General features: G+C 43.1%; 1 protein-coding gene across 1 annotated transcript in view; it reads right to left on the reverse strand.

Annotated features, from left to right (window-relative positions):
* The window catches only part of LOC138677402 (alpha-N-acetylneuraminide alpha-2,8-sialyltransferase-like), a 265,474-nt gene that overhangs the window by 12,245 nt on the left and 232,917 nt on the right, over positions 1 to 20,312 (reverse strand). The window contains exons 5-6 of the mRNA XM_069767497.1: positions 13,411 to 13,520; positions 12,927 to 13,013 (exon numbers count right to left, since the gene is read on the reverse strand). Coding sequence (XP_069623598.1) covers positions 12,927 to 13,013; positions 13,411 to 13,520 — 197 coding nt within the window. The remainder of the gene's footprint in view (positions 1 to 12,926; positions 13,014 to 13,410; positions 13,521 to 20,312) is intronic.

A 20,312-nucleotide genomic window follows, 5' to 3' on the forward strand; every position in this document is an offset into this window, starting at 1 on the left:
TTAAATTGGTTCCAGGGGTACACGGACAGCAGTGACCTGGTCAGTGTAGTAGTAGTTGAAAGAATGGACCGCAGACAGGCATCGAAGGCCTAAAATAAAAAAATTGGGCTGGCTGTAGGCAATTTTAAATTGGTTCCAGGGGTACACGGGCAGCAGTGACCTGGTCAGTGTAGTAGTAGTTGAAAGAATGGACCGCAGACAGGCTTAGAAGGCCTAACATAACAAACTTGGGCTGGCTGTAGGCACTTTTAAATTGGTTCCAGGGGTACACGGGCAGCAGTGGTCTGGTCAGTGGAAGTCTAGTGGAAGGAGTGACCGCAGACTGGCTTCCAAGGCCTAACATAACAAACTTGGGCTGGCTGTAGGCACTTTTAAATTGGTTCCAGGGGTACACGGGCAGCAGTGGTCTGGTCAGTGGAAGTCTAGTGGAAGGAGTGACCGCAGACAGGCTTCCAAGGCCTAACATAACAAACTTGGGCTGGCTGTAGGCACTTTTAAATTGGTTCCAGGGGTACACGGGCAGCAGTGGTCTGGTCAGTGGAAGTCTAGTGGAAGGAGTGACCGCAGACAGGCTTCGAAGGCCTAACATAACAAAATTGGGCTGGCTGTAGGCACTTTAAATTGGTTCCAGGGGTACATGGGCAGCAGTGTATGGTCAGTGGAAGTCTAGTGGAAGGAGTGACGGCAGACAGTCTTCGAAGGCCTAACATAACAAAATTGGGCTGACTGTAGGCACTTTTAAATTGGTTCCAGGGTAACACGGCCAGCAGTGGCCTGGTCAGTGTAGTAGTTGTAGAAAGAAGGGACCGCAGACAGGCTTCGAAGGCCTAACATAACAAAAATGTCAAAACAATGGTATTGTCAGTGCCAGGCATTGAAGGATGTCAGCGGCTAGACTACACATTGGTGAAGCTGTGAGAGATAATTTTGCTAGTGGTAGAGCACTGTTTGAGCTGGGGGGGGGAACTGTCTTGTGGCCGGCGGTACAGGCACAGGGCCCCTCATATTACAACGGTGTGTCTGACGTTGGGTGCGCACCACCACCGCCAGAGACACTTTATTGTACTATGAGGGACCCAGTGGCAGTGCCGTCGACCAAAAGCGGCCACACCCACCTCTTCAGACAAACAGCACTCTCAAGGGTCCAAGCGCAAAGTGGCGATAGCACGGCCCCGTGTGGGGAGTTTGGCCATTTCGTGAGGTGGAAACATGTCGTATGCTGGACAATCAGGTGAAGAAAATTACGAGATTGGAAAAGTCATTCAGAATAGTCCACAGGCAAGACCTTTTCATAGGAAAGCTAGGTGTCAGCCGGGCAGGGTGGGGCAAAAGATTTTGAAATCCAGTTGTGGTTCATTTTAATGAAGGTTAGATCATCTACATTTTGGGTAGCCAGACGAGTCCTTTTTTCTGTTAGTATTGAACCTGCAGCACTGAATACTCTTTCTGATAGGACACTAGCTGCCGGGCAAGCAAGCTCCTGCAATGCATATTCTGCCAATTCTGGCCAGGTGTCTAATTTGGATGCCCAGTAATCAAATGGGAATGACGGTTGAGGGAGAACGTCGATAAGGGATGAAAAATAGTTTGTAACCATACTGGACAAATGTTGTCTCCTGTCACTTTGAATTGATGCTGCAGTACCTGTCCTGTCTGCGGTCATAGAAAAATCACTCCACAACCTGGTCAGAAAACCCCTCTGTCCAACGCCACTTCTGATTTCTGCCCCTCTAACACCTCTGGTCTGCTGGCCCCTGGAGCTCGTGTGAGAACGATCACGGGCGCTGTGTGCAGGGAATGCCAGAAGCAAACGGTCAACAAGAGTTGATTGTTTTGTTGCTAATATTAGTTCCAAGTTCTCATGTGGCATAATATTTTGCAATTTGCCTTTATAGCGAGGATCAAGGAGGCAGGCCAACCAGTAATCGTCATCGTTCATCATTTTTGTAATGCGTGTGTCCCTTTTGAGGATACGCAAGGCATAATCCGCCATGTGGGCCAAAGTTCCCGTTGTCAAATCTGCGGTTGTGCTTGGTTGAGGGGCAGTTGCAGGCAAATCTACGTCACTTGTGTCCCTCAAAAAACCAGAACCCGGCCTTGCCACGCCACCAATTTCCCGTGCCCCCGGGAAAGCTTCCTCATTAAAAATATACTCATCCCCATCATCCTCCTCATCCTCCACCTCCTCTTCGCCCGGTACCTCGTCATGTACACTGCCCTGACCAGACAATCGCTGACTGTCATCAAGGCTTTCCTCTTCCTCTGGTGCAGACGCCTGATCCTTTATGTGCGTCAAACTTTGCATCAGCAGACGCATTAGGGGGATGCTCATGCTTATTATGGCGTTGTCTGCACTAACCAGCCGTGTGCATTCCTCAAAACACTGAAGGACTTGACACATGTCTTGAATCTTCGACCACTGCACACCTGACAACTCCATGTCTGCCATCCTACTGCCTGCCCGTGTATGTGTATCCTCCCACAAAAACATAACAGCCCGCCTCTGTTCGCACAGTCTCTGAAGCATGTGCAGTGTTGAGTTCCACCTTGTTGCAACGTCTATGATTAGGCGATGCTGGGGAAGGTTCAAAGAACGCTGATAGGTCTGCATACGGCTGGAGTGTACAGGCGAACGGCGGATATGTGCGCAAAGTCCACGCACTTTGAGGAGCAGGTCGGATAACCCCGGATAACTTTTCAGGAAGCACTGCACCACCAGGTTTAAGGTGTGAGCCAGGCAAGGAATGTGTTTCAGTTGGGAAAGGGAGATGGCAGCCATGAAATTCCTTCCGTTATCACTCACTACCTTGCCTGCCTCAAGATCTACAGTGCCCAGCCACGACTGCGTTTCTTGCTGCAAGAACTCGGACAGAACTTCCGCGGTGTGTCTATTGTCGCCCAAACACTTCATAGCCAATACAGCCTGCTGACGTATGCCAGTAGCTGCCCCATAATGGGAGACCTGGTGTGCAACAGTGGCAGGTGCGGATGGAGTGTTTGTGCGACTGCGGTCTGTGGACGAGCTCTTGCTTCTGCAGGAGGACGAGGAGGAGGAGGAGGAGGGGGTGCGAACGGCTACAGACAACTGTTTACTAGACCGTGGGCTAGGCAGAACTGTCCCAAACTTGCTGTCCCCTGTGGACCCTGAATCCACCACATTTACCCAGTGTGCCGTGATGGACACGTAACGTCCCTGGCCATGCCTACTGGTCCATGCATCTGTTGTCAGGTGCACCTTTGTGCTCACAGATTGCCTGAGTGCATGGACGATGCGCTCTTTAACATGCTGGTGGAGGGCTGGGATGGCTTTTCTGGAAAAAAAGTGTCGACTGGGTAGCTCGTAGCGTGGTACAGCGTAGTCCATCAGGTCTTTGAAAGCTTCGCTTTCAACTAACCGGTAGGGCATCATCTCTAACGAGATTAGTCTAGCTATGTGGGCGTTCAAACCCTGTGTACGCGGATGCGAGGCTAAGTATTTCCTTTTTCTAACCATAGTCTCATGTAGGGTGAGCTGGACTGGAGAGCTGGAGATCGTGGAACTAGCGGGGGTGCCGGTGGACATGGCAGACTGAGAGACGGTGGGAGATGGTATTGTTGCCGCCGGTGCCCTAGATGCAGTGTTTCCTACTACGAAACTGGTGATTCCCTGACCCTGACTGCTTTGGCCTGGCAAAGATACCTGCACAGATACAGCAGGTGGTGCGCTAAATGGTGGTCCTACACTGCCGGAAGGGATGTTGCGTTGATGACTAGCTTCATTGGCCGAGGGTGCAACAACCTTAAGGGACGTTTGGTAGTTAGTCCAAGCTTTCAAATGCATGGTGGTTAAATGTCTATGCATGCAACTAGTATTGAGACTTTTCAGATTCTGACCTCTGCTTAAGGAAGTAGAACATTTTTGACAGATGACTTTGCGCTGATCAATTGGATGTTGTTTAAAAAAATGCCAGACTGCACTCTTTCTAGCATCGGATACCTTTTCAGGCATTGCAGACTGAGCTTTAACCGGATGGCCACGCTGTCCTCCACCAGGTTTTGGCTTTGCCACGCGTTTTGGGCAAGATACGGGCCCGGCAGATGGAACCTGTGGCGATGTTGATGCCTGCTGCGGCCCCTCCTCCTCCTCTGCTTCAGAACTGCTGCCGCCTGCACCCTGTTCCCCCAATGGCTGCCAATCGGGGTCAAGAACTGGGTCATCTAATAACTCTTCTTGTACCTCCTGCGCAACTTCGTCTGTGTCACCGTGTCGTTCGGTGGTATAGCGTTCGTGATGGGGCAACATAGTCTCATCAGGGTCTGATTCTTGATCAGCACCCTGCGAGGGCAATGTTGTGGTCTGAGTCAAAGGACCAGCATAGTAGTCTGGCTGTGGCTGTGCGTCAGTGCACTCCATGTCAGATTCAATTTGTAATGGGCATGGACTGTTAACTGCTTCACTTTCTAAGCCAGGGACGGTATGTGTAAAGAGCTCCATGGAGTAACCCGTTGTGTCGCCTGCTGCATTCTTCTCTGTTGTTGTTTTTGCTGAAGAGGACAAGGAAGTGACTTGTCCCTGACCGTGAACATCCACTAACGACGCGCTGCTTTTACTTTTACCAGTTTCACGAGATGAGGCAAAAGAGCTAGAGGCTGAGTCAGCAAGATAAGCCAAAACTTGCTCTTGCTGCTCCGGCTTTAAAAGCGGTTTTCCTAATCCCAGAAAAGGGAGCGTTCGAGGCCTTGTGTAGCCGGACGACGAACCTGGCTCCACAGCTCCAGACTTAGGTGCAATATTTTTTCCCCCACGACCACCTGATGCTCCACCACTACCACTACCCTCATTACCAGCTGACAATGAACGCCCCCGGCCACGACCTCTTCCACTAGACTTCCTCATTGTTTTAAAAACGTAACCAAACTAACGTTATTTGTTGCAGTCACACAACTTACACGGTGAGCTATAACTTCAGTATGATTTAGCTACCCCTTTACAAGTTGGTGAGACCACAGCGAAAATCAGGCCCAATGTTACACACTCTTTTTTTGGTGGCTGCAAATTAGAGAGATGCCCCACACGCAGGACTGTCACTGAAGCACAAATGTTAATATTAATGTCACACTATTATTTTTTTTTTATTTTTATTTTTTTCAGGAACACTTTAGAAACCCCCCAAAAAAAAAAAAATAGATTTTTGCAGGGAGAATTTAGAAAACAAATGTAACAAACTATATGCTTTCTATGGGCCACTGAGTGAGAGATGACGCACACAGGAATCAGGAGTGGCACACAAGCCCAGAGGCCAATATTTTTCTACCAATGATTGATGGAGTTATTTTCTCTGGTAGATTTTGGAACCCAAATCAAGGAAAAAAAATGTAGGCTTTCTATGGACCACAATTGGAGAGAGAGAGAGAGAGAGATGGCACACCCAGGAGTCAAGACTGGCACACAAGCAGAAAGGCCAATATTAATCTCCCACTGTTTTTTTTGGTTGTTTTTTTTTTTTTTTTTTCAGGGAGACTTTAGAAAAAAAAATAATAAAAAAAATATGATTTTATCAGGAAGAATTTAGAAACCAAATAAAATAAAATGATTTTTTCAGGGAGAATTTATAAAACAAATAAAACCAAAAATAGGCGTTCTATGGCCCACTGACTGAGAGATGACGCACCCAGGAGTCAAGACTGGCACACAAGCAGAAAGGCCAATATTAATCTCCCACTGTTTTTTTTTTTTTTTTTCAGGGAGACTTTAGAAAAAAAAATAATAAAAAAAATATGATTTTATCAGGAAGAATTTAGAAACCAAATAAAATAAAATGATTTTTTCAGGGAGAATTTAGAAAACAAATAAAACCAAAAATAGGCGTTCTATGGCCCACTGACTGAGAGATGACGCACACAGGAGTCAGGAGTGGCACACAAACCCAGAGGCCAATATTTTTCTACCAATGATTGATGTAGTTATTTTCTCTGGTAGATTTTAGAACCCAAATCAAGGAAAAAAAATATAGGCTTTCTATGGACCACAATTGGAGAGAGAGAGAGAGAGAGAGAGAGAGAGAGAGAGATGGCACACCCAGGAGTCAAGACTGGCACACAAGCAGAAAGGCCAATATTAATCTCCCACTGTTTTTTTGGTTGTTTTTTTTTTTTTTTTTTCAGGGAGACTTTAGAAATAAAAATAATAAAAAAAATATGATTTTATCAGGAAGAATTTAGAAACCAAATAAAATAAAATGATTTTTTCAGGGAGAATTTAGAAAACAAATAAAACCAAAAATAGGCGTTCTATGGCCCACTGACTGAGAGAGAGAGAGAGATGGAACGCTTAGTACTGGCACACAAGCCCAAAGGGCAATATTAATCTCCCTTTTTTTTTCCAGGGAGAATTTCTAAAACCCAAAAAAAAAATAAAATAGGCTTTCTATGGCCCACTATTTGTGAGAGAGATGGGACGCTCAGGACTGGCACAGATGGCACGCTCAGGACTGGCACAGAAGCCCAGAGGCCAATATTAATCTCCCTTTTTTTCTGGGAGAATTTATAAAACCAAAAAAATATTTAAATAGGCTTTCTATGGCCCACTATTTGTGAGAGAGATGGCACGCTCAGGACTGGCACAGATGGCACGCTCACAACTGGCACACAAGCCCAGAGGCCAATATTAATCTCCCTTTTTTCAGGGAAAATTTATAAAACAAAAAAAAAAATTAAATAGGCTTTCTATGGCCCACTATTTGTGAGAGAGATGGCACGCTCAGGGCTGGCACAGATGGCACGCTCAGGACTGGCACACAAGCCCAGAGGCCAATATTAATCTCCCTTTTTTTCAGGGAGAATTTATAAAACCCCCAAAAAAAATAAAATAGGCTTTCTATGGCCCACTATTTGTGAGAGAGATGGGACGCTCAGGACTGGCACAGATGGCACGCTCAGGACTGGCACAGAAGCCCAGAGGCCAATATTAATCTCCCTTTTTTTCTGGGAGAATTTATAAAACCAAAAAAATATTTAAATAGGCTTTCTATGGCCCACTATTTGTGAGAGAGATGGCACGCTCAGGACTGGCACAGATGGCACGCTCACAACTGGCACACAAGCCCAGAGGCCAATATTAATCTCCCTTTTTTCAGGGAGAATTTCTAAAACCCAAAAAAAAAATAAAATAGGCTTTCTATGGCCCACTATTTGTGAGAGAGATGGGACGCTCAGGACTGGCACAGATGGCACGCTCAGGACTGGCACAGAAGCCCAGAGGCCAATATTAATCTCCCTTTTTTTCTGGGAGAATTTATAAAACCAAAAAAATATTTAAATAGGCTTTCTATGGCCCACTATTTGTGAGAGAGATGGCACGCTCAGGACTGGCACAGATGGCACGCTCACAACTGGCACACAAGCCCAGAGGCCAATATTAATCTCCCTTTTTTCAGGGAGAATTTCTAAAACCCAAAAAAAAAATAAAATAGGCTTTCTATGGCCCACTATTTGTGAGAGAGATGGGACGCTCAGGACTGGCACAGATGGCACGCTCAGGACTGGCACAGAAGCCCAGAGGCCAATATTAATCTCCCTTTTTTTCTGGGAGAATTTATAAAACCAAAAAAATATTTAAATAGGCTTTCTATGGCCCACTATTTGTGAGAGAGATGGCACGCTCAGGACTGGCACAGATGGCACGCTCACAACTGGCACACAAGCCCAGAGGCCAATATTAATCTCCCTTTTTTCAGGGAAAATTGATAAAACAAAAAAAAAAATTAAATAGGCTTTCTATGGCCCACTATTTGTGAGAGAGATGGCACGCTCAGGGCTGGCACAGATGGCACGCTCACAACTGGCACACAAGCCCAGAGGCCAATATTAATCTCCCTTTTTTCAGGGAAAATTGATAAAACAAAAAAAAAATTTAAATAGGCTTTCTATGGCCCACTATTTGTGAGAGAGATGGCACGCTCAGGACTGGCACAGATGGCACGCTCAGGACTGGCACACAAGCCCAGAGGCCAATATTAATCTCCCTTTTTTTCTGGGAGAATTTATAAAACCAAAAAAATATTTAAATAGGCTTTCTATGGCCCACTATTTGTGAGAGAGATGGCACGCTCAGGACTGGCACAGATGGCACGCTCACAACTGGCACACAAGCCCAGAGGCCAATATTAATCTCCCTTTTTTCAGGGAAAATTTATAAAACAAAAAAAAAAATTAAATAGGCTTTCTATGGCCCACTATTTGTGAGAGAGATGGCACGCTCAGGGCTGGCACAGATGGCACGCTCAGGACTGGCACACAAGCCCAGAGGCCAATATTAATCTCCCTTTTTTTCAGGGAGAATTTATAAAACCAAAAAAAAAAATAAATAGGCTTTCTATGGCCCACTATTTGTGAGAGAGATGGCACGCCTAGGGCTGGCACAGATGGCACGCTCAGGACTGGCACACAAGCCCAGAGGCCAATATTAATCTCCCTTTTTTTCAGGGAGAATTTATAAAACCCCAAAAAAAATAAAATAGGCTTTCTATGGCCCACTATTTGTGAGAGAGATGGCACACTCAGGACTGGCACACAAGCCCAAAGGCCAATATTAATCTCCCACTGTATTTTTATCAGGGAGAATTTATACACCCCACAAAAAAAAATACAGAAAAATGAAAAGGCTTTCTATGGCCCACTATGTGAGAGAGATGGCACACACAGGGATGGCACTCTAGCAGAAATGCCAAATTGCCAATCTTAATCTCCCACCAAAAAAAAAAAAAAAAAAAAAACAGGGAATGTCCTACAATTACTATCTCCCTGCCTGCAGTAATCTCAGCCAGGTATGGCAGGCAGCAATAAGGAGTGGACTGATGCACAAATGAAATAAAAAGTGTGGACAAACAAAAAAGATAGCTGTGCAGAAAGGAAGGAACAAGAGGATTTGTGCTTTGAAAAAAGCAGTTGGTTTGCACAGCGGCGTACACACAGCAATGCAGCTATCAGGGAGCCTTCTAGGGCAGCCCAATGAGCTACAGCGCTGAGGGGAAAAAAAAAAAAAAAAAAAACTTCCACTGTCCCTGCACACCGAGGGTGGTGTTGGACAGTGCAAATCGCTGCAGCACAAGCGGTTTTGTGGTTAATGGACCCTGCCTAACGCTATCCCTGCTTCTGACAAAGCGGCAGCAACCTCTCCCTAAGCTCAGATCAGCAGCAGTAAGATGGCGGTCGGCGGGAACGCCTCTTTATAGCCCCTGTGACGTCGCAGACAGCAAGCCAATCACTGCAATGCCCTTCTCTAAGATGGTGGGGACCAGGACCTATGTCATCACGCTGCCCACACTCTGCGTTTACCTTCATTGGCTGAGAAATGGCGCTTTTCGCGTCATTGAAACGCGACTTTGGCGCGAAAGTCGCGTACCGCATGGCCGACCCCGCACAGGGGTCGGATCGGGTTTCATGAAACCCCGACTTAGCCAAAAGTCGGCGACTTTTGAAAATGTTCGACCCGTTTCGCTCAACCCTACTGATGAGGTACCTCTACACAGGTCTGCAAACCGGACTGCACACGGGGGAATAAAAAAAACATGGGGGGCGTTGATCTCTCCGATCAACTCCTCAAACCGTACAGTGCTTTGAGAAAGGCCAAGGTGTGGTACAAAAAGCTGGCCACGCACAATGTGCAAATGGCAATGCTCAATGCTTTCCTGCTCTCACGATGTGCATGCCACACTGATACTTCATACCTTCAGTTCCAGGAGGTAGTGGTTAAGGCCCGGATATTTGGCACTCAGGAAGAAACGGGCCCTAGTACTTCCGGAACTGAAGGTCGTCGTATCGTACCCGGTCAGTATTTCCCAGGGGAGTTCCCGCAAACTGGAAAAAGAGGTAAGGTGCAAAAAAGGTGCCGAGTATGTTATGAAAGGGGAATACGCAGGGAAACCATTTATCAATGCGACACCTGCCCCCAAAAACCTGGCCTGTGTATGAAGGATTGCTTGAAATTGTACCACACTTCCACGCACTACAAATTTACTTTACAGGAAACAGTAGATTAGTTCTAAAAGAGGGCACATCTAGATAAGTTCCTTGGGGGTTTAGTTTCCAAAATGATATCACTTTGATGTTTTCTTTTACTGATTAGGCACATCAGGGGCTCTGCAAACAGAACATGACGCCTGCAGACCATTCCATGAAAGTCTGCATTACAAAACGCCACTACTTCCCTTCCGAGCCCCAACTTGTGTCCAAATAGGAGTTTTCTCCCACATTTGGGCTACCAGCATACTCTGGACAAATTGGAAAACAGCTTTTGGGTCCAATTTCTCCTGGTATCCTTGGGAAAATTAAAAATTGGGGACTAAAAGATCATTTTTGTGGAAAAAATATGATTTTTTATTTTCACGCTCGGGCATTATAAACTTCTGTGAAGCACTTTGGGATTCAAATTACTCACCCCACATCTAGCTAAGTTCATTAGGGGGACAAGTTTCCAAAATGGGGTCACTTGTTGGGGGTTTCCACTGTTTAGGCACATCAGGGGCTCGCCAAACGCGACATGGCGTCCAATCTCAATTCCAGCCAATTTTAGTTTGAAAAAGTCAAATGGTGCTCCTTCCCTTCCGAGCCCTGTTGTGCACCCAAACAGTGGTTCCCCCCCACATATGGGGTATCAGCATACTCAGGACAACTTGGACAGTAACTTTTGTGGTCCAATTTCTCCTGATACCCTTGGAAAATAAAATATGGGGGACTAAACTATCATGTTTGTGGAAAAAATATGATTTTTTACTTTCACGCCCGGTTGTTATACACTTCTGTTAAGTACTTTGGGTTCAAAGTGCTCACCACACATCTAGCTAAGTTCCTTAGGGTGTATAGTTTCCAAAATGGTGTCACTTGTGGGGAGGTTCTACTGCTTAGGCACATCGGGGCTCTCCAAACGCAACATGGCGTCAGATCTTAATTCCAGCCAATTTTAGTTGAAAAAGTCAAACAGATCTCCTTCCCTTCCAAGCCCTGACGTGCATCCAAACAGTGGTTTCCCCCATATATGGGGTATCAGCATACTCAGGACAAATTGGACAACAATTTTTCAGGTCAATTTTCTCCTTTTACCCTTGAGAAAAAAAAAATTGTGGCTAAAATATCATTTTTGTGACTAAAGTTAAATCTTCATTTTTTCGTTCCACGTTGCTTCTGCTCCTGTGAAGCACCTGAAGGTTAATAAACTTCCTGAATGTGGTTTTGATCAGCTTTTAGAATGTTGTCACTTTTAGTTATTTTCTGCCATATATACCCTTCAGAGTGACTTCAAGTGTGAGGTGGTCTGTTACAAAAATGGTTTTGTAAATTTTGTTGAAAAAATGAGAAATCGCCAGTTAACTTTTAACACTTATAACTTCCTAACGAAAAAAAGTGTTGGCTCTAAAATTGTGCTGATATAAAGTAGTCATGTGGGAAATGTTATCTAATAACTATTTTTTGTGACATATTTCTCCGTTTTAAGGGCATGAAAACTCAAAGTTTGAAAATTGCAAAAGTTTCACCAAATTTCAATTTTTTACACAAATAAATACAAGTTATATCAAAGAAATTTTACCACTGTCATGAAGTACAATATGTCATGAGAAAACAGCCTCAGAATTAACAAGATCCGATGAAGCATTCCGGAGTTATTACCTCATAAAGGGACAGTGGTCAGAATTGTAAAAATTGGCCAGGTCATAAAGGGGTTAAGCAGGAAGTTCAGAGACCAGTTGGGGACGGGCAAGCAATGAAATGCAGGCGACATTGGACCAATGGGGTTGAGTGTGACTTAATATTTGTAAATATTGAATGCCAATGATTTACGGTGAGTTATCTACTTGCTCGCGAATAGCTGTTAGAATTGTATGCAAGTACTGTCATGACAGCCGCGACATCTCAGGTATTATTCACACCTTACTCCGTACAAGCAAGATATCAGATTATATTTGTCTCTGCATTCAATTACTGCTGTGACAACTGACCAGATATAATTTCCTCGTTGCCATCGGATGTTATTCAAAGCTGACTTTCTACAATGTAGTTCCTGTTGTATACATCTTTGCTTTTAACCATTTGCTTTCTGCAAGTTTCCTGAATGCATACATTTCTGCTATTAACCAACTGCTTACTGCAAGTCCCAGATTGTATATGCACAAAGACAGAACAAAACGCACATCTGTGAACTGTTAACCATAAGTAACTAAGTGTTCTAGCTATTATTCGATAAGGTTTTATAGCATATGTGAAGGACAAACATGCAACATAATACCAGCAGTGTTCATGGGGGTCTTCTATGATGGTCTCTTAGTGAGATATTTTGACCACTTTTATCGTGAATGGGTATTTCCATTCTATTCTATTGCTTTGTGATCAGTGGAGGTTAGACCTCAGGGTACCCAAATGATCCTGAGCATGAGGGGACCACTCACACTGTTTTCCCTTGTAAGTTTTTCTCGCTCAGCAGTAATCCCGCAACAGCAACCAGGATCAAAAGTAGAGAATAGAGCTGCTCTTAAATCCTCAAAAAAATCTGGATACTTTTTAAAAAAAATATATATATTACAGGTTATGACCACTAGATTTTGTGATGGGGCAATAATCAAGGAAACTAGTCTGATTGCCCCATGTGGAGTTGGAAAGGAATTTTTCCCTGATATGAGGCATTTAGTGTCTGCTTCATGTGGTTTTTCCTTCCTCTGGATCAACAAGTTAGAACTTGATAGACTGATGTCTATGTTAAAAACTCTTATGAAACTATGACTTAGTTTCAACCTTCATTATCAGGTTATGGTGGTCTTCCAGATATTGCATCCCAGTGATCATAATAGTCTAGAATGTTCTAGAAAAAATTTCTGTATTTTACAAGATGGAAATATCTCTTTTATAGACTTTTTTGGATATCATCTTAGATTTGTCCACTCATTCCATGACCTTACTTATCTATTAGGATGCTTGGGTTTGCAGTCACAAGGTTCGTCTTGATCCCGACGTCCTTAGTCCAATTTAGTGGAGGAAAATTCAGCCTGAAAAATAAACGTGGAGGAAAACAAAACTCTAAAATGGGCCTTCTTGAATTAGGGAGACACGATAGTCAGATCTTAAAGTAACAGTTAATCGGAGTCACGTTCAATGGTCCTCTATTCTACGGTCAACCCTTTTGGGCATTTTACCAAGATTATTAAATCCTGAGTAGGGATACAGATGGGTTCTTCTGCCTATGCAAAGGTGTTGTTACCGCCCAGGTGGCTAATGGTATTAGTTGATGATATATTCTATGTGCTGTAGTTCTTGTCTGTCTGATAAACATAAAAAGTAAGATGTTTGGGATGGCTATTTGTGAACTGAGTTACCAGTGACCTGTGGAGGACCAGATACTTTTCAGCATGATGTTCTCGGATATTATTTTCACTTCATTCTTACCGAAATACAAAATCTGCTTGGTCAATGTTAACACCACAGGAGCTGCTCCTCAAGATGCCGCCATTACCGACCACCGCACAACTTCTGATGGGTTTAGTAAATGGAGATGTCTGTAAGAAAAAAGAGCAGGAAAAAAGAGAGGGATAGAAAAATAAATGGGATAGATAGAGGAAGAAGAGGATAAAGTATAAGGAAATAGATAGAAAAAGATAAATAGTAAAAGAGGTGAGAGAAAGAGGTGAAAAGGCAAGAAAGAAAAGAAGGTGCAAGAAAATTAGAGCAAAGAAAGAAAAAGGAAAAAAAGAAAGAACAAAAAGAAAAGAGAGTGAAAGGGGTAAGATAAGTGATATATAAAAAGAGACGAGATGTAAAAGTCATGAGAGAAGGCAAAAGATAGAAAAATTTGAGAAAGTGATATGAAAAGATAGAAAAAGAGGAAAGAGGGGTTGGTTGGAAGGAAGGAAGGAGGGAAGGGAGAATGTAAGGATGAGAAAAATATAGGGGATGACAAAGTGATAGAAAGGAAGAGAGGTACAAAATAAGAGTTGGAATGGAGAAAGCAAGAAAGAGGGAAAGGAAAAGGAAAGGAGAGAAGGAGAGAGACTGAAAGAAAATTATTGAAGGAAAAGAGGAAGAAAGAGAGCAGAAAAGAGTAGGGAGTAAAAAAAAGATGGTGAAAAGCAGCGAAAAACAGTGCCAGCAAGTGGAAAAGAGAGAGGGAAAGAAAAAAAAAACAAAGTCAGTGAATGTACAGTACGTGTAAATAACAGGTGTGTGTATAGCGAGCGAGATAAGTATTGAACGCGCCACACATTTTCTAATTACATTTATTTATAAAGGCATTATTGACATGAATTTCTCACCAGATATCGGTAACAACCCATCCAATCTACACAGGCAAAGAAATCATCCATAGATGTCCATAAATTATGTGTAGCAATGAGAAATGGCACAGGGAAAACGCATTGAACACGTTACTGAAATATAATTAATGCCTTGTACAAAAGCCTTTGTTGGTGATGACAGCTTCAAGAAACCTCCTATATGGAGAAACTAGTCACAGGCATTGCTCATGTGTGATTTAGGCCCCTTCTTCCACAAACACTCTTCACATCCTGAAGCTTCCATAGCTCCTTCTTTGAACTCTGAGCTTTAGATCCCTCCATACATTTTCTCTTGTATTCAGCTCCGGTGATCGGCCCGGCCATTCAATCAGCTTCATTTCTTTTTTTCTGAAACTGAGAGTTTCCTTGGCTGTGTATTTGGGATCATTGCCTTGCTGAAATATCCTCTTGTTTCATCTTCGTCATCATTGTAGATGGCAGGAGATTTTTGTAAAAAATGTCTCACTACATCTGTCTATTCATCGTTCAATCAATTACTTAAAGTTTGCCAGCGCCTAATGGTGAAAACAGCCCCACACCATGATGTTCCCAACTTCAAACTTCACTATTGGTATGGGGTTTTGGGGTGATATGCAGTGCCTTTTGGCCTCCAAAGAGTTCATTTTTGGCTTCACTTGACTAGACTATATTCTCTTAGGATTTCACAGGCTTGCATACATGCTGCTGAATAAAGTTTAAATGCACTTGAAGATTTGTGCTTGAGCAATAGAGTGTTGTGTGGGGAGCATGCATACAGGCCTTGGAGGGTGAGTTCAATTCTTATTGTTTTCTGTGAAACAACTAAACCTGCCGATTCCAAGTCTTTATGTAGCACTCCACAAGTGGTCCTTGGCTCTTGGACAACTGCTCTGATAATTCTTTTCACTCCTCTATCTAAAATCTTGCGGGGAGCACCTAGTTGTGGTCAGTTTATGGTGAAATGATGTTCATTCCACTTCTGGATTATGGCCTCAACAGTGCTTACTGGACCTTCAGTAGTTAAAAAATTCTTCTGAAATCAATGGCATCAGTATGTTTTGCAGCAATGAGGTTGCGGAGGTCTTGAGACAGCTCACTGATTTTACCCATCATGAGATATTTTTGCATGGCGTCTTGGTAATAAGACACCTTTTTATAGGCCATCGGTTGAACCAGCTGATACTATTTTTTACTAAGTGGCAGGATTGTTTTCTTTAGAATTACTAATAGATTTTAGCTGGAGTCAAGACTTTGCAGAGATTTTTGCTCCTGTCTTTCTAAATGTGTTGAATACTTTTTTCCTGTGCCATGGCTCATTATTACACAAAACTTATGGATATCTATGGTTTGATTTCTTTGCCTATGTGGATTGGATGGGTTGTTACCGTCATCTGATGATAAATCACCAACAGTATATATACACTATGTGTAATTGTGCATAGAGAAATTGTTTCAGAAAATGAAGTATTTCTCCCAGAAAATTGTTACAATTACAGGTTTCGTTAGACACACATTTATTTCCTTTGTGTTTATTGGAACAATGCAAAAATAAGAGAAAAAAAGGCAAATTGGACATAATTTCACACAAAAATTGTTGGCACCAACAACTTAATCTTTGGTTGCACACCCTTTGCAATAAATAACTGGAATCAATCGCTTTCTATAATCATCAGCAAGCTTTTTACACTTCTCACCTGGAATTTTGGAGCACTCGTCTTCTTTTTGCAAACTGCACCAGGTCTTTCCTATTTGAAGGTTCCTTCTCCCAACAAAAATATTAAGAATTCTCTACAGGTATTTAAAGGGATTTAGACCCGGACTCACTGCCCCCACTTCAGAACTTTCCAGTACTTTGTTTCCATCCATTTGTGGGGGCTTCTTGAAATATGTTTAGGGTCATTTTCCTACTGAAACACCCATGACCTTGGAAGCACACCCTGAATTCTTACACTGGGCACTACATTGCCACCCAAAGTCCTTTGGCAATCTTCAGATTTCATGATACATTGAACACAGTCAACGCATCCAGTGCCAGAGGGAGCAAAACAACCACAAAACATAGATAGAATCATAAAATTATAGAATCATAGTCACCTGCCACTTTACCATCTAGAAATATATTTTAATATGCCTGCTAAATCATTGTTATAATTTATTTGGTGTATTGCACTTAGTGAAGAGCGAGGATACTCGCTGCTTGGGTTTTCCCCGAGCACGCTTGGGTGATCTCCGAGTATTAATTCATTTGGTGTATTGCACTTAGTGAAGAGCGAGGTTACTCGTTGCTCGGGTTTTCCTGAGCATGCTTGGGTGATTTCTGAGTATTAATTCATTTGGTGCATTGCACTTAGTGAAGAGCAAGTATACTCGTTGCTCGGGTTTTCCCCGAGCACGCTTGGGTGATCTCCGAGTATTTGTTAGTGCTCGGAGATTTAGTTTTTGTTGAGGCAGCTGCATGATTTACAGCTACTAGCCAGCCTGAGTACATGTGGGGGTTGCCTGGTTGCTAGGGAATCCCCACATGTAATCAAGCTGTCTAACAGTCTCAAATCATGCAGCTGCTGTGACTAAATCTAAATCTCCGAGCACTAACAAAAATCTCGAGACCACCGGAGCGTGTTCGGGAAAACCCAAGCAACGAGAATACTCGCTCATCACTAATTGTACTTAATACTCACTGTTGCATATCCATGACTGAGATCAGTCTAGATGTTATCTGGTGGAAGGTGCTATAGCAAATAGATGTAACCAGGCCCAATGTATTTGATCATCTAACCACCCTCTGGTGTGCTGGTTTCAGCTGCCAAATTATCCCCAACCAGTTCCCACAATCCATCTCTCCTGAGCCTGGATTGTGTTTTATCATGGCATTCAAGCATCCCCAAAGCAAAGCATCCCAGAAGATAAGCATCAAGATAAAGCAATTATTCCATGGCAGTTAGTCCGGGCAGTAGTCAGGTAAGGCTACTTTCACACTAGCGTTTTTTTTCAATACGTCGCAATGCGTCGTTTATGGGAAAAAAGGCTTCTTGCAAAGTTGTCTACAGGATGCGTTTTTGCCCCATAGACTAACATTAGCGACGCATTGCGAAGGTTGCGCCGTGTTGTGGTGGACCGCCGGGAGCAAAAACATGTAACTTTTTTGCTGCCGACTGTCCGCCATTTCCGACCGCGCATGCGTGGCCGGAACTCCGCCCCCACCTCCCCGCACCTCACAATGGGGCAGCAGATGCGCTAGAAAAATGCATCCGCTGCCTCCATTGTGCGGCGCATTTACTGCTAGCATCGGTACATTGGGCCGACGCAGAGCGACGGCCCCGTACCGACGCTAATGTGAAAGTAGCCTAACCCACACTTTGCTCTCCCTTCTATCGATGTGCTTTATTGCCATCATCCTGTGCTCCCTTGCCACCCACATTCTTTTCTTTCAATGTTCTTTTTATTGAAAATTATATGAGTTACAAAACAAAAGCAACAAAAGTGATTATATAATAGTTCGAAATATAATAATGTTGCTGGTACAATTAGTTCAGACTATCAATCTATAGGTACAATTATAGTTAGAGTACAAAAATACTTGTCGTCCGTTAAAGATGTCTCTTCTTTAATACTCATATCAGGTGAATATAGGTAGGGGAAGGAAAAGGAGAGGAAGGTAATAAGGAAAAGAAAGAGAGGGAAGGGCGAGGGAAGAGGGAGGGGAAATGATAGTGGGGGGGATATAGATTAACGAGGTTACTTATCATGACGATATTGCGGAATAAAATGTTTGCCATGTCCTAAATTGGGCCCAGGGCTTCCAGATCTGATTGAAGTTATCAATAGTGAGATCGACTCTTCAGCTAGTTCCTCAAAATGATATAATTGTTCGATTTTGGAATGTAATTGATTAAAAGTAGGTATTGTCCTAGAATTCCAGTGTATTGGGATCAATGATTTCCCCGCTGCTATAATAAATTGAGTTAATTTTAGTAGAATTCCTCTCATTTGGCCAGATTGGGATATTTAGAAAAACATTTTCTGGTTTTAAGGTAGTATGTTTGTTTAATATTTTATGTATAGTAGATTTTACCTCATTCCAGAAGGGGGTGAGCACGGGGCAGGACCACCAAATATGTGTAGAGCTTCCTTCTTCGACTCCACATCTCCAACAAGTAGTGGTTGTAGCGTGGTGCCACCTGTGTATTTGTTTGGGCGTAATATAACATCTGGTGATGATTTTGAATGAATTTTCTCGGATCCGCACACATTTTGAAGGGCCGTGTGTATTTCGATACACATGTTTGATTTGTGATTCAGTACGGGAAGTGCCTAGGCCTTTTTCCCATCTAGCCAAATATGCCCTCTTAATTGATGTGCCTATTTTCCTCAACCCAGAATCTGAAAAAACCCTAGTCCATGCCTTCATCATCTCCCGACTTGACTACTACAACATCCTGCTCTGTAGCCTCCCCTCTAACACTCTCGCACCCCTCCAATCTATTTTAAACTCTGCTGCCCGACTTATCCACCTGTCCCCCCGCTATTCCCCGGCCTCTCCCCTCTGTCAATTCCTTCACTGGCTCCCCATTACCCAGAGACTCCAGTACAAAACCCTAACCATGACGTACAAAGCCATCCACAACCTGTCTCCTCCATACATCTGTGACCTCGTCTCCCGGTACTTACCTACCCGCAACCTCCGATCCTCACAAGATCTCCCTCTCTACAAGCAGTATGGAGCGTAGAGGGAGAGGTGACATAATAATAAATAATAATAATCTCTTCCTCTATCTTTACCCATTGTTTGCCTTCTGAATTTCTAATCCAGTTGATTGTTCTTGATATGTGTGCTGCTTGGTAGTATTTGACAATATCCGGAGCACCCATCTCATCCATATCTTTTGGTAAGGTAAGAGATTTAGAATTGATACGCGGTTTACCCTTTTGCCAGATGTATTTGAAGAATAGAGAGTTTACCTTAACTAGGAAAGAGGAAGGGATTTGGATCGGAAGCATGTTAAAGGTGTAGAGAAATTTTGGTAAAATTAAGCTTTTAAGGATATTTTTCCTTCCCATCCAAGACAGATATGCATCTTTCCAAGAGTGAAGGCATTTACTCATGCTTTCTAATAATTGACTATAGTTTAATGCAAAAAGGTCTTTATCTGATGCACATAACTGTATACCTAAATACTTTAAGCTTTTTGGTTGCGAGGGGAATGAAAATGTTGATATCAGCCTATTTACTACAGGGGTTGACAGGCCTAAGCTCAATAGTTCAGATTTTGTTTCATTTATTTTGAAATTCGAGAATTTGCTATATGTTTTCAGAATGTCTATTGTAGCCGGGATGCTTTTTAAAGGCTTAGAGATTACTAACAAAAGATCGTCCGCGAATGCCGCTGTTTTATAATGGGCTCCTTGGATCCTCAGTCCTTCTATATCAGCACATGGCTGAATAGCTTGTAAGAGCGGATCAAGTGATGGGACAAATAGCAACGGAGACAGTGGGCAACCTTGACTAGTCCATTAAAGATCCGAAAAGAATCCGTTAAAGATCCATTTAATCTAATTCTAGCTGAGGGTCTTGAGTATATTCCCATGATAGCAGACATTGTTGATAGGGGAAAGCCAAATTGTGATAAGGTTTCTTGTAGGAAAATCCAGTCAACCCTATCGAATGCTTTCTCAGCATCTATACTCATTAGTGCAATTGGTATTTTCCTTAGTTTCGCATATTGCATCAGATGTAAAATTTTATATGTATTGTCTTTCCCCTCTCTTTCTTTTACAAATCTGGATTCGTTTAAGGAGATTAATTGAGGTAGCACCACCGCGAATCTGTTTCCCATCATTCTCGCATATACTGTAATTTGAGATCCGTAATTAACAATGATATAGGCCTATAACTACCATGTTGTTCCGGGTCTTTCCCTTCCTTATAGATTAGTGAGATTCTGGCTTCCAGAAATTGCCGGGGGGGCTACATCGCCTCCCTGAAGACTATTACACATGTTAAGAAGGCGGGGAAGTAAAATTTCGGCATTGGATCTATAG

Source organism: Ranitomeya imitator, chromosome 4, assembly GCF_032444005.1.
Source record: "Ranitomeya imitator isolate aRanImi1 chromosome 4, aRanImi1.pri, whole genome shotgun sequence".
In the NCBI taxonomy this organism is placed as follows: Eukaryota; Metazoa; Chordata; class Amphibia; order Anura; family Dendrobatidae; genus Ranitomeya; species Ranitomeya imitator.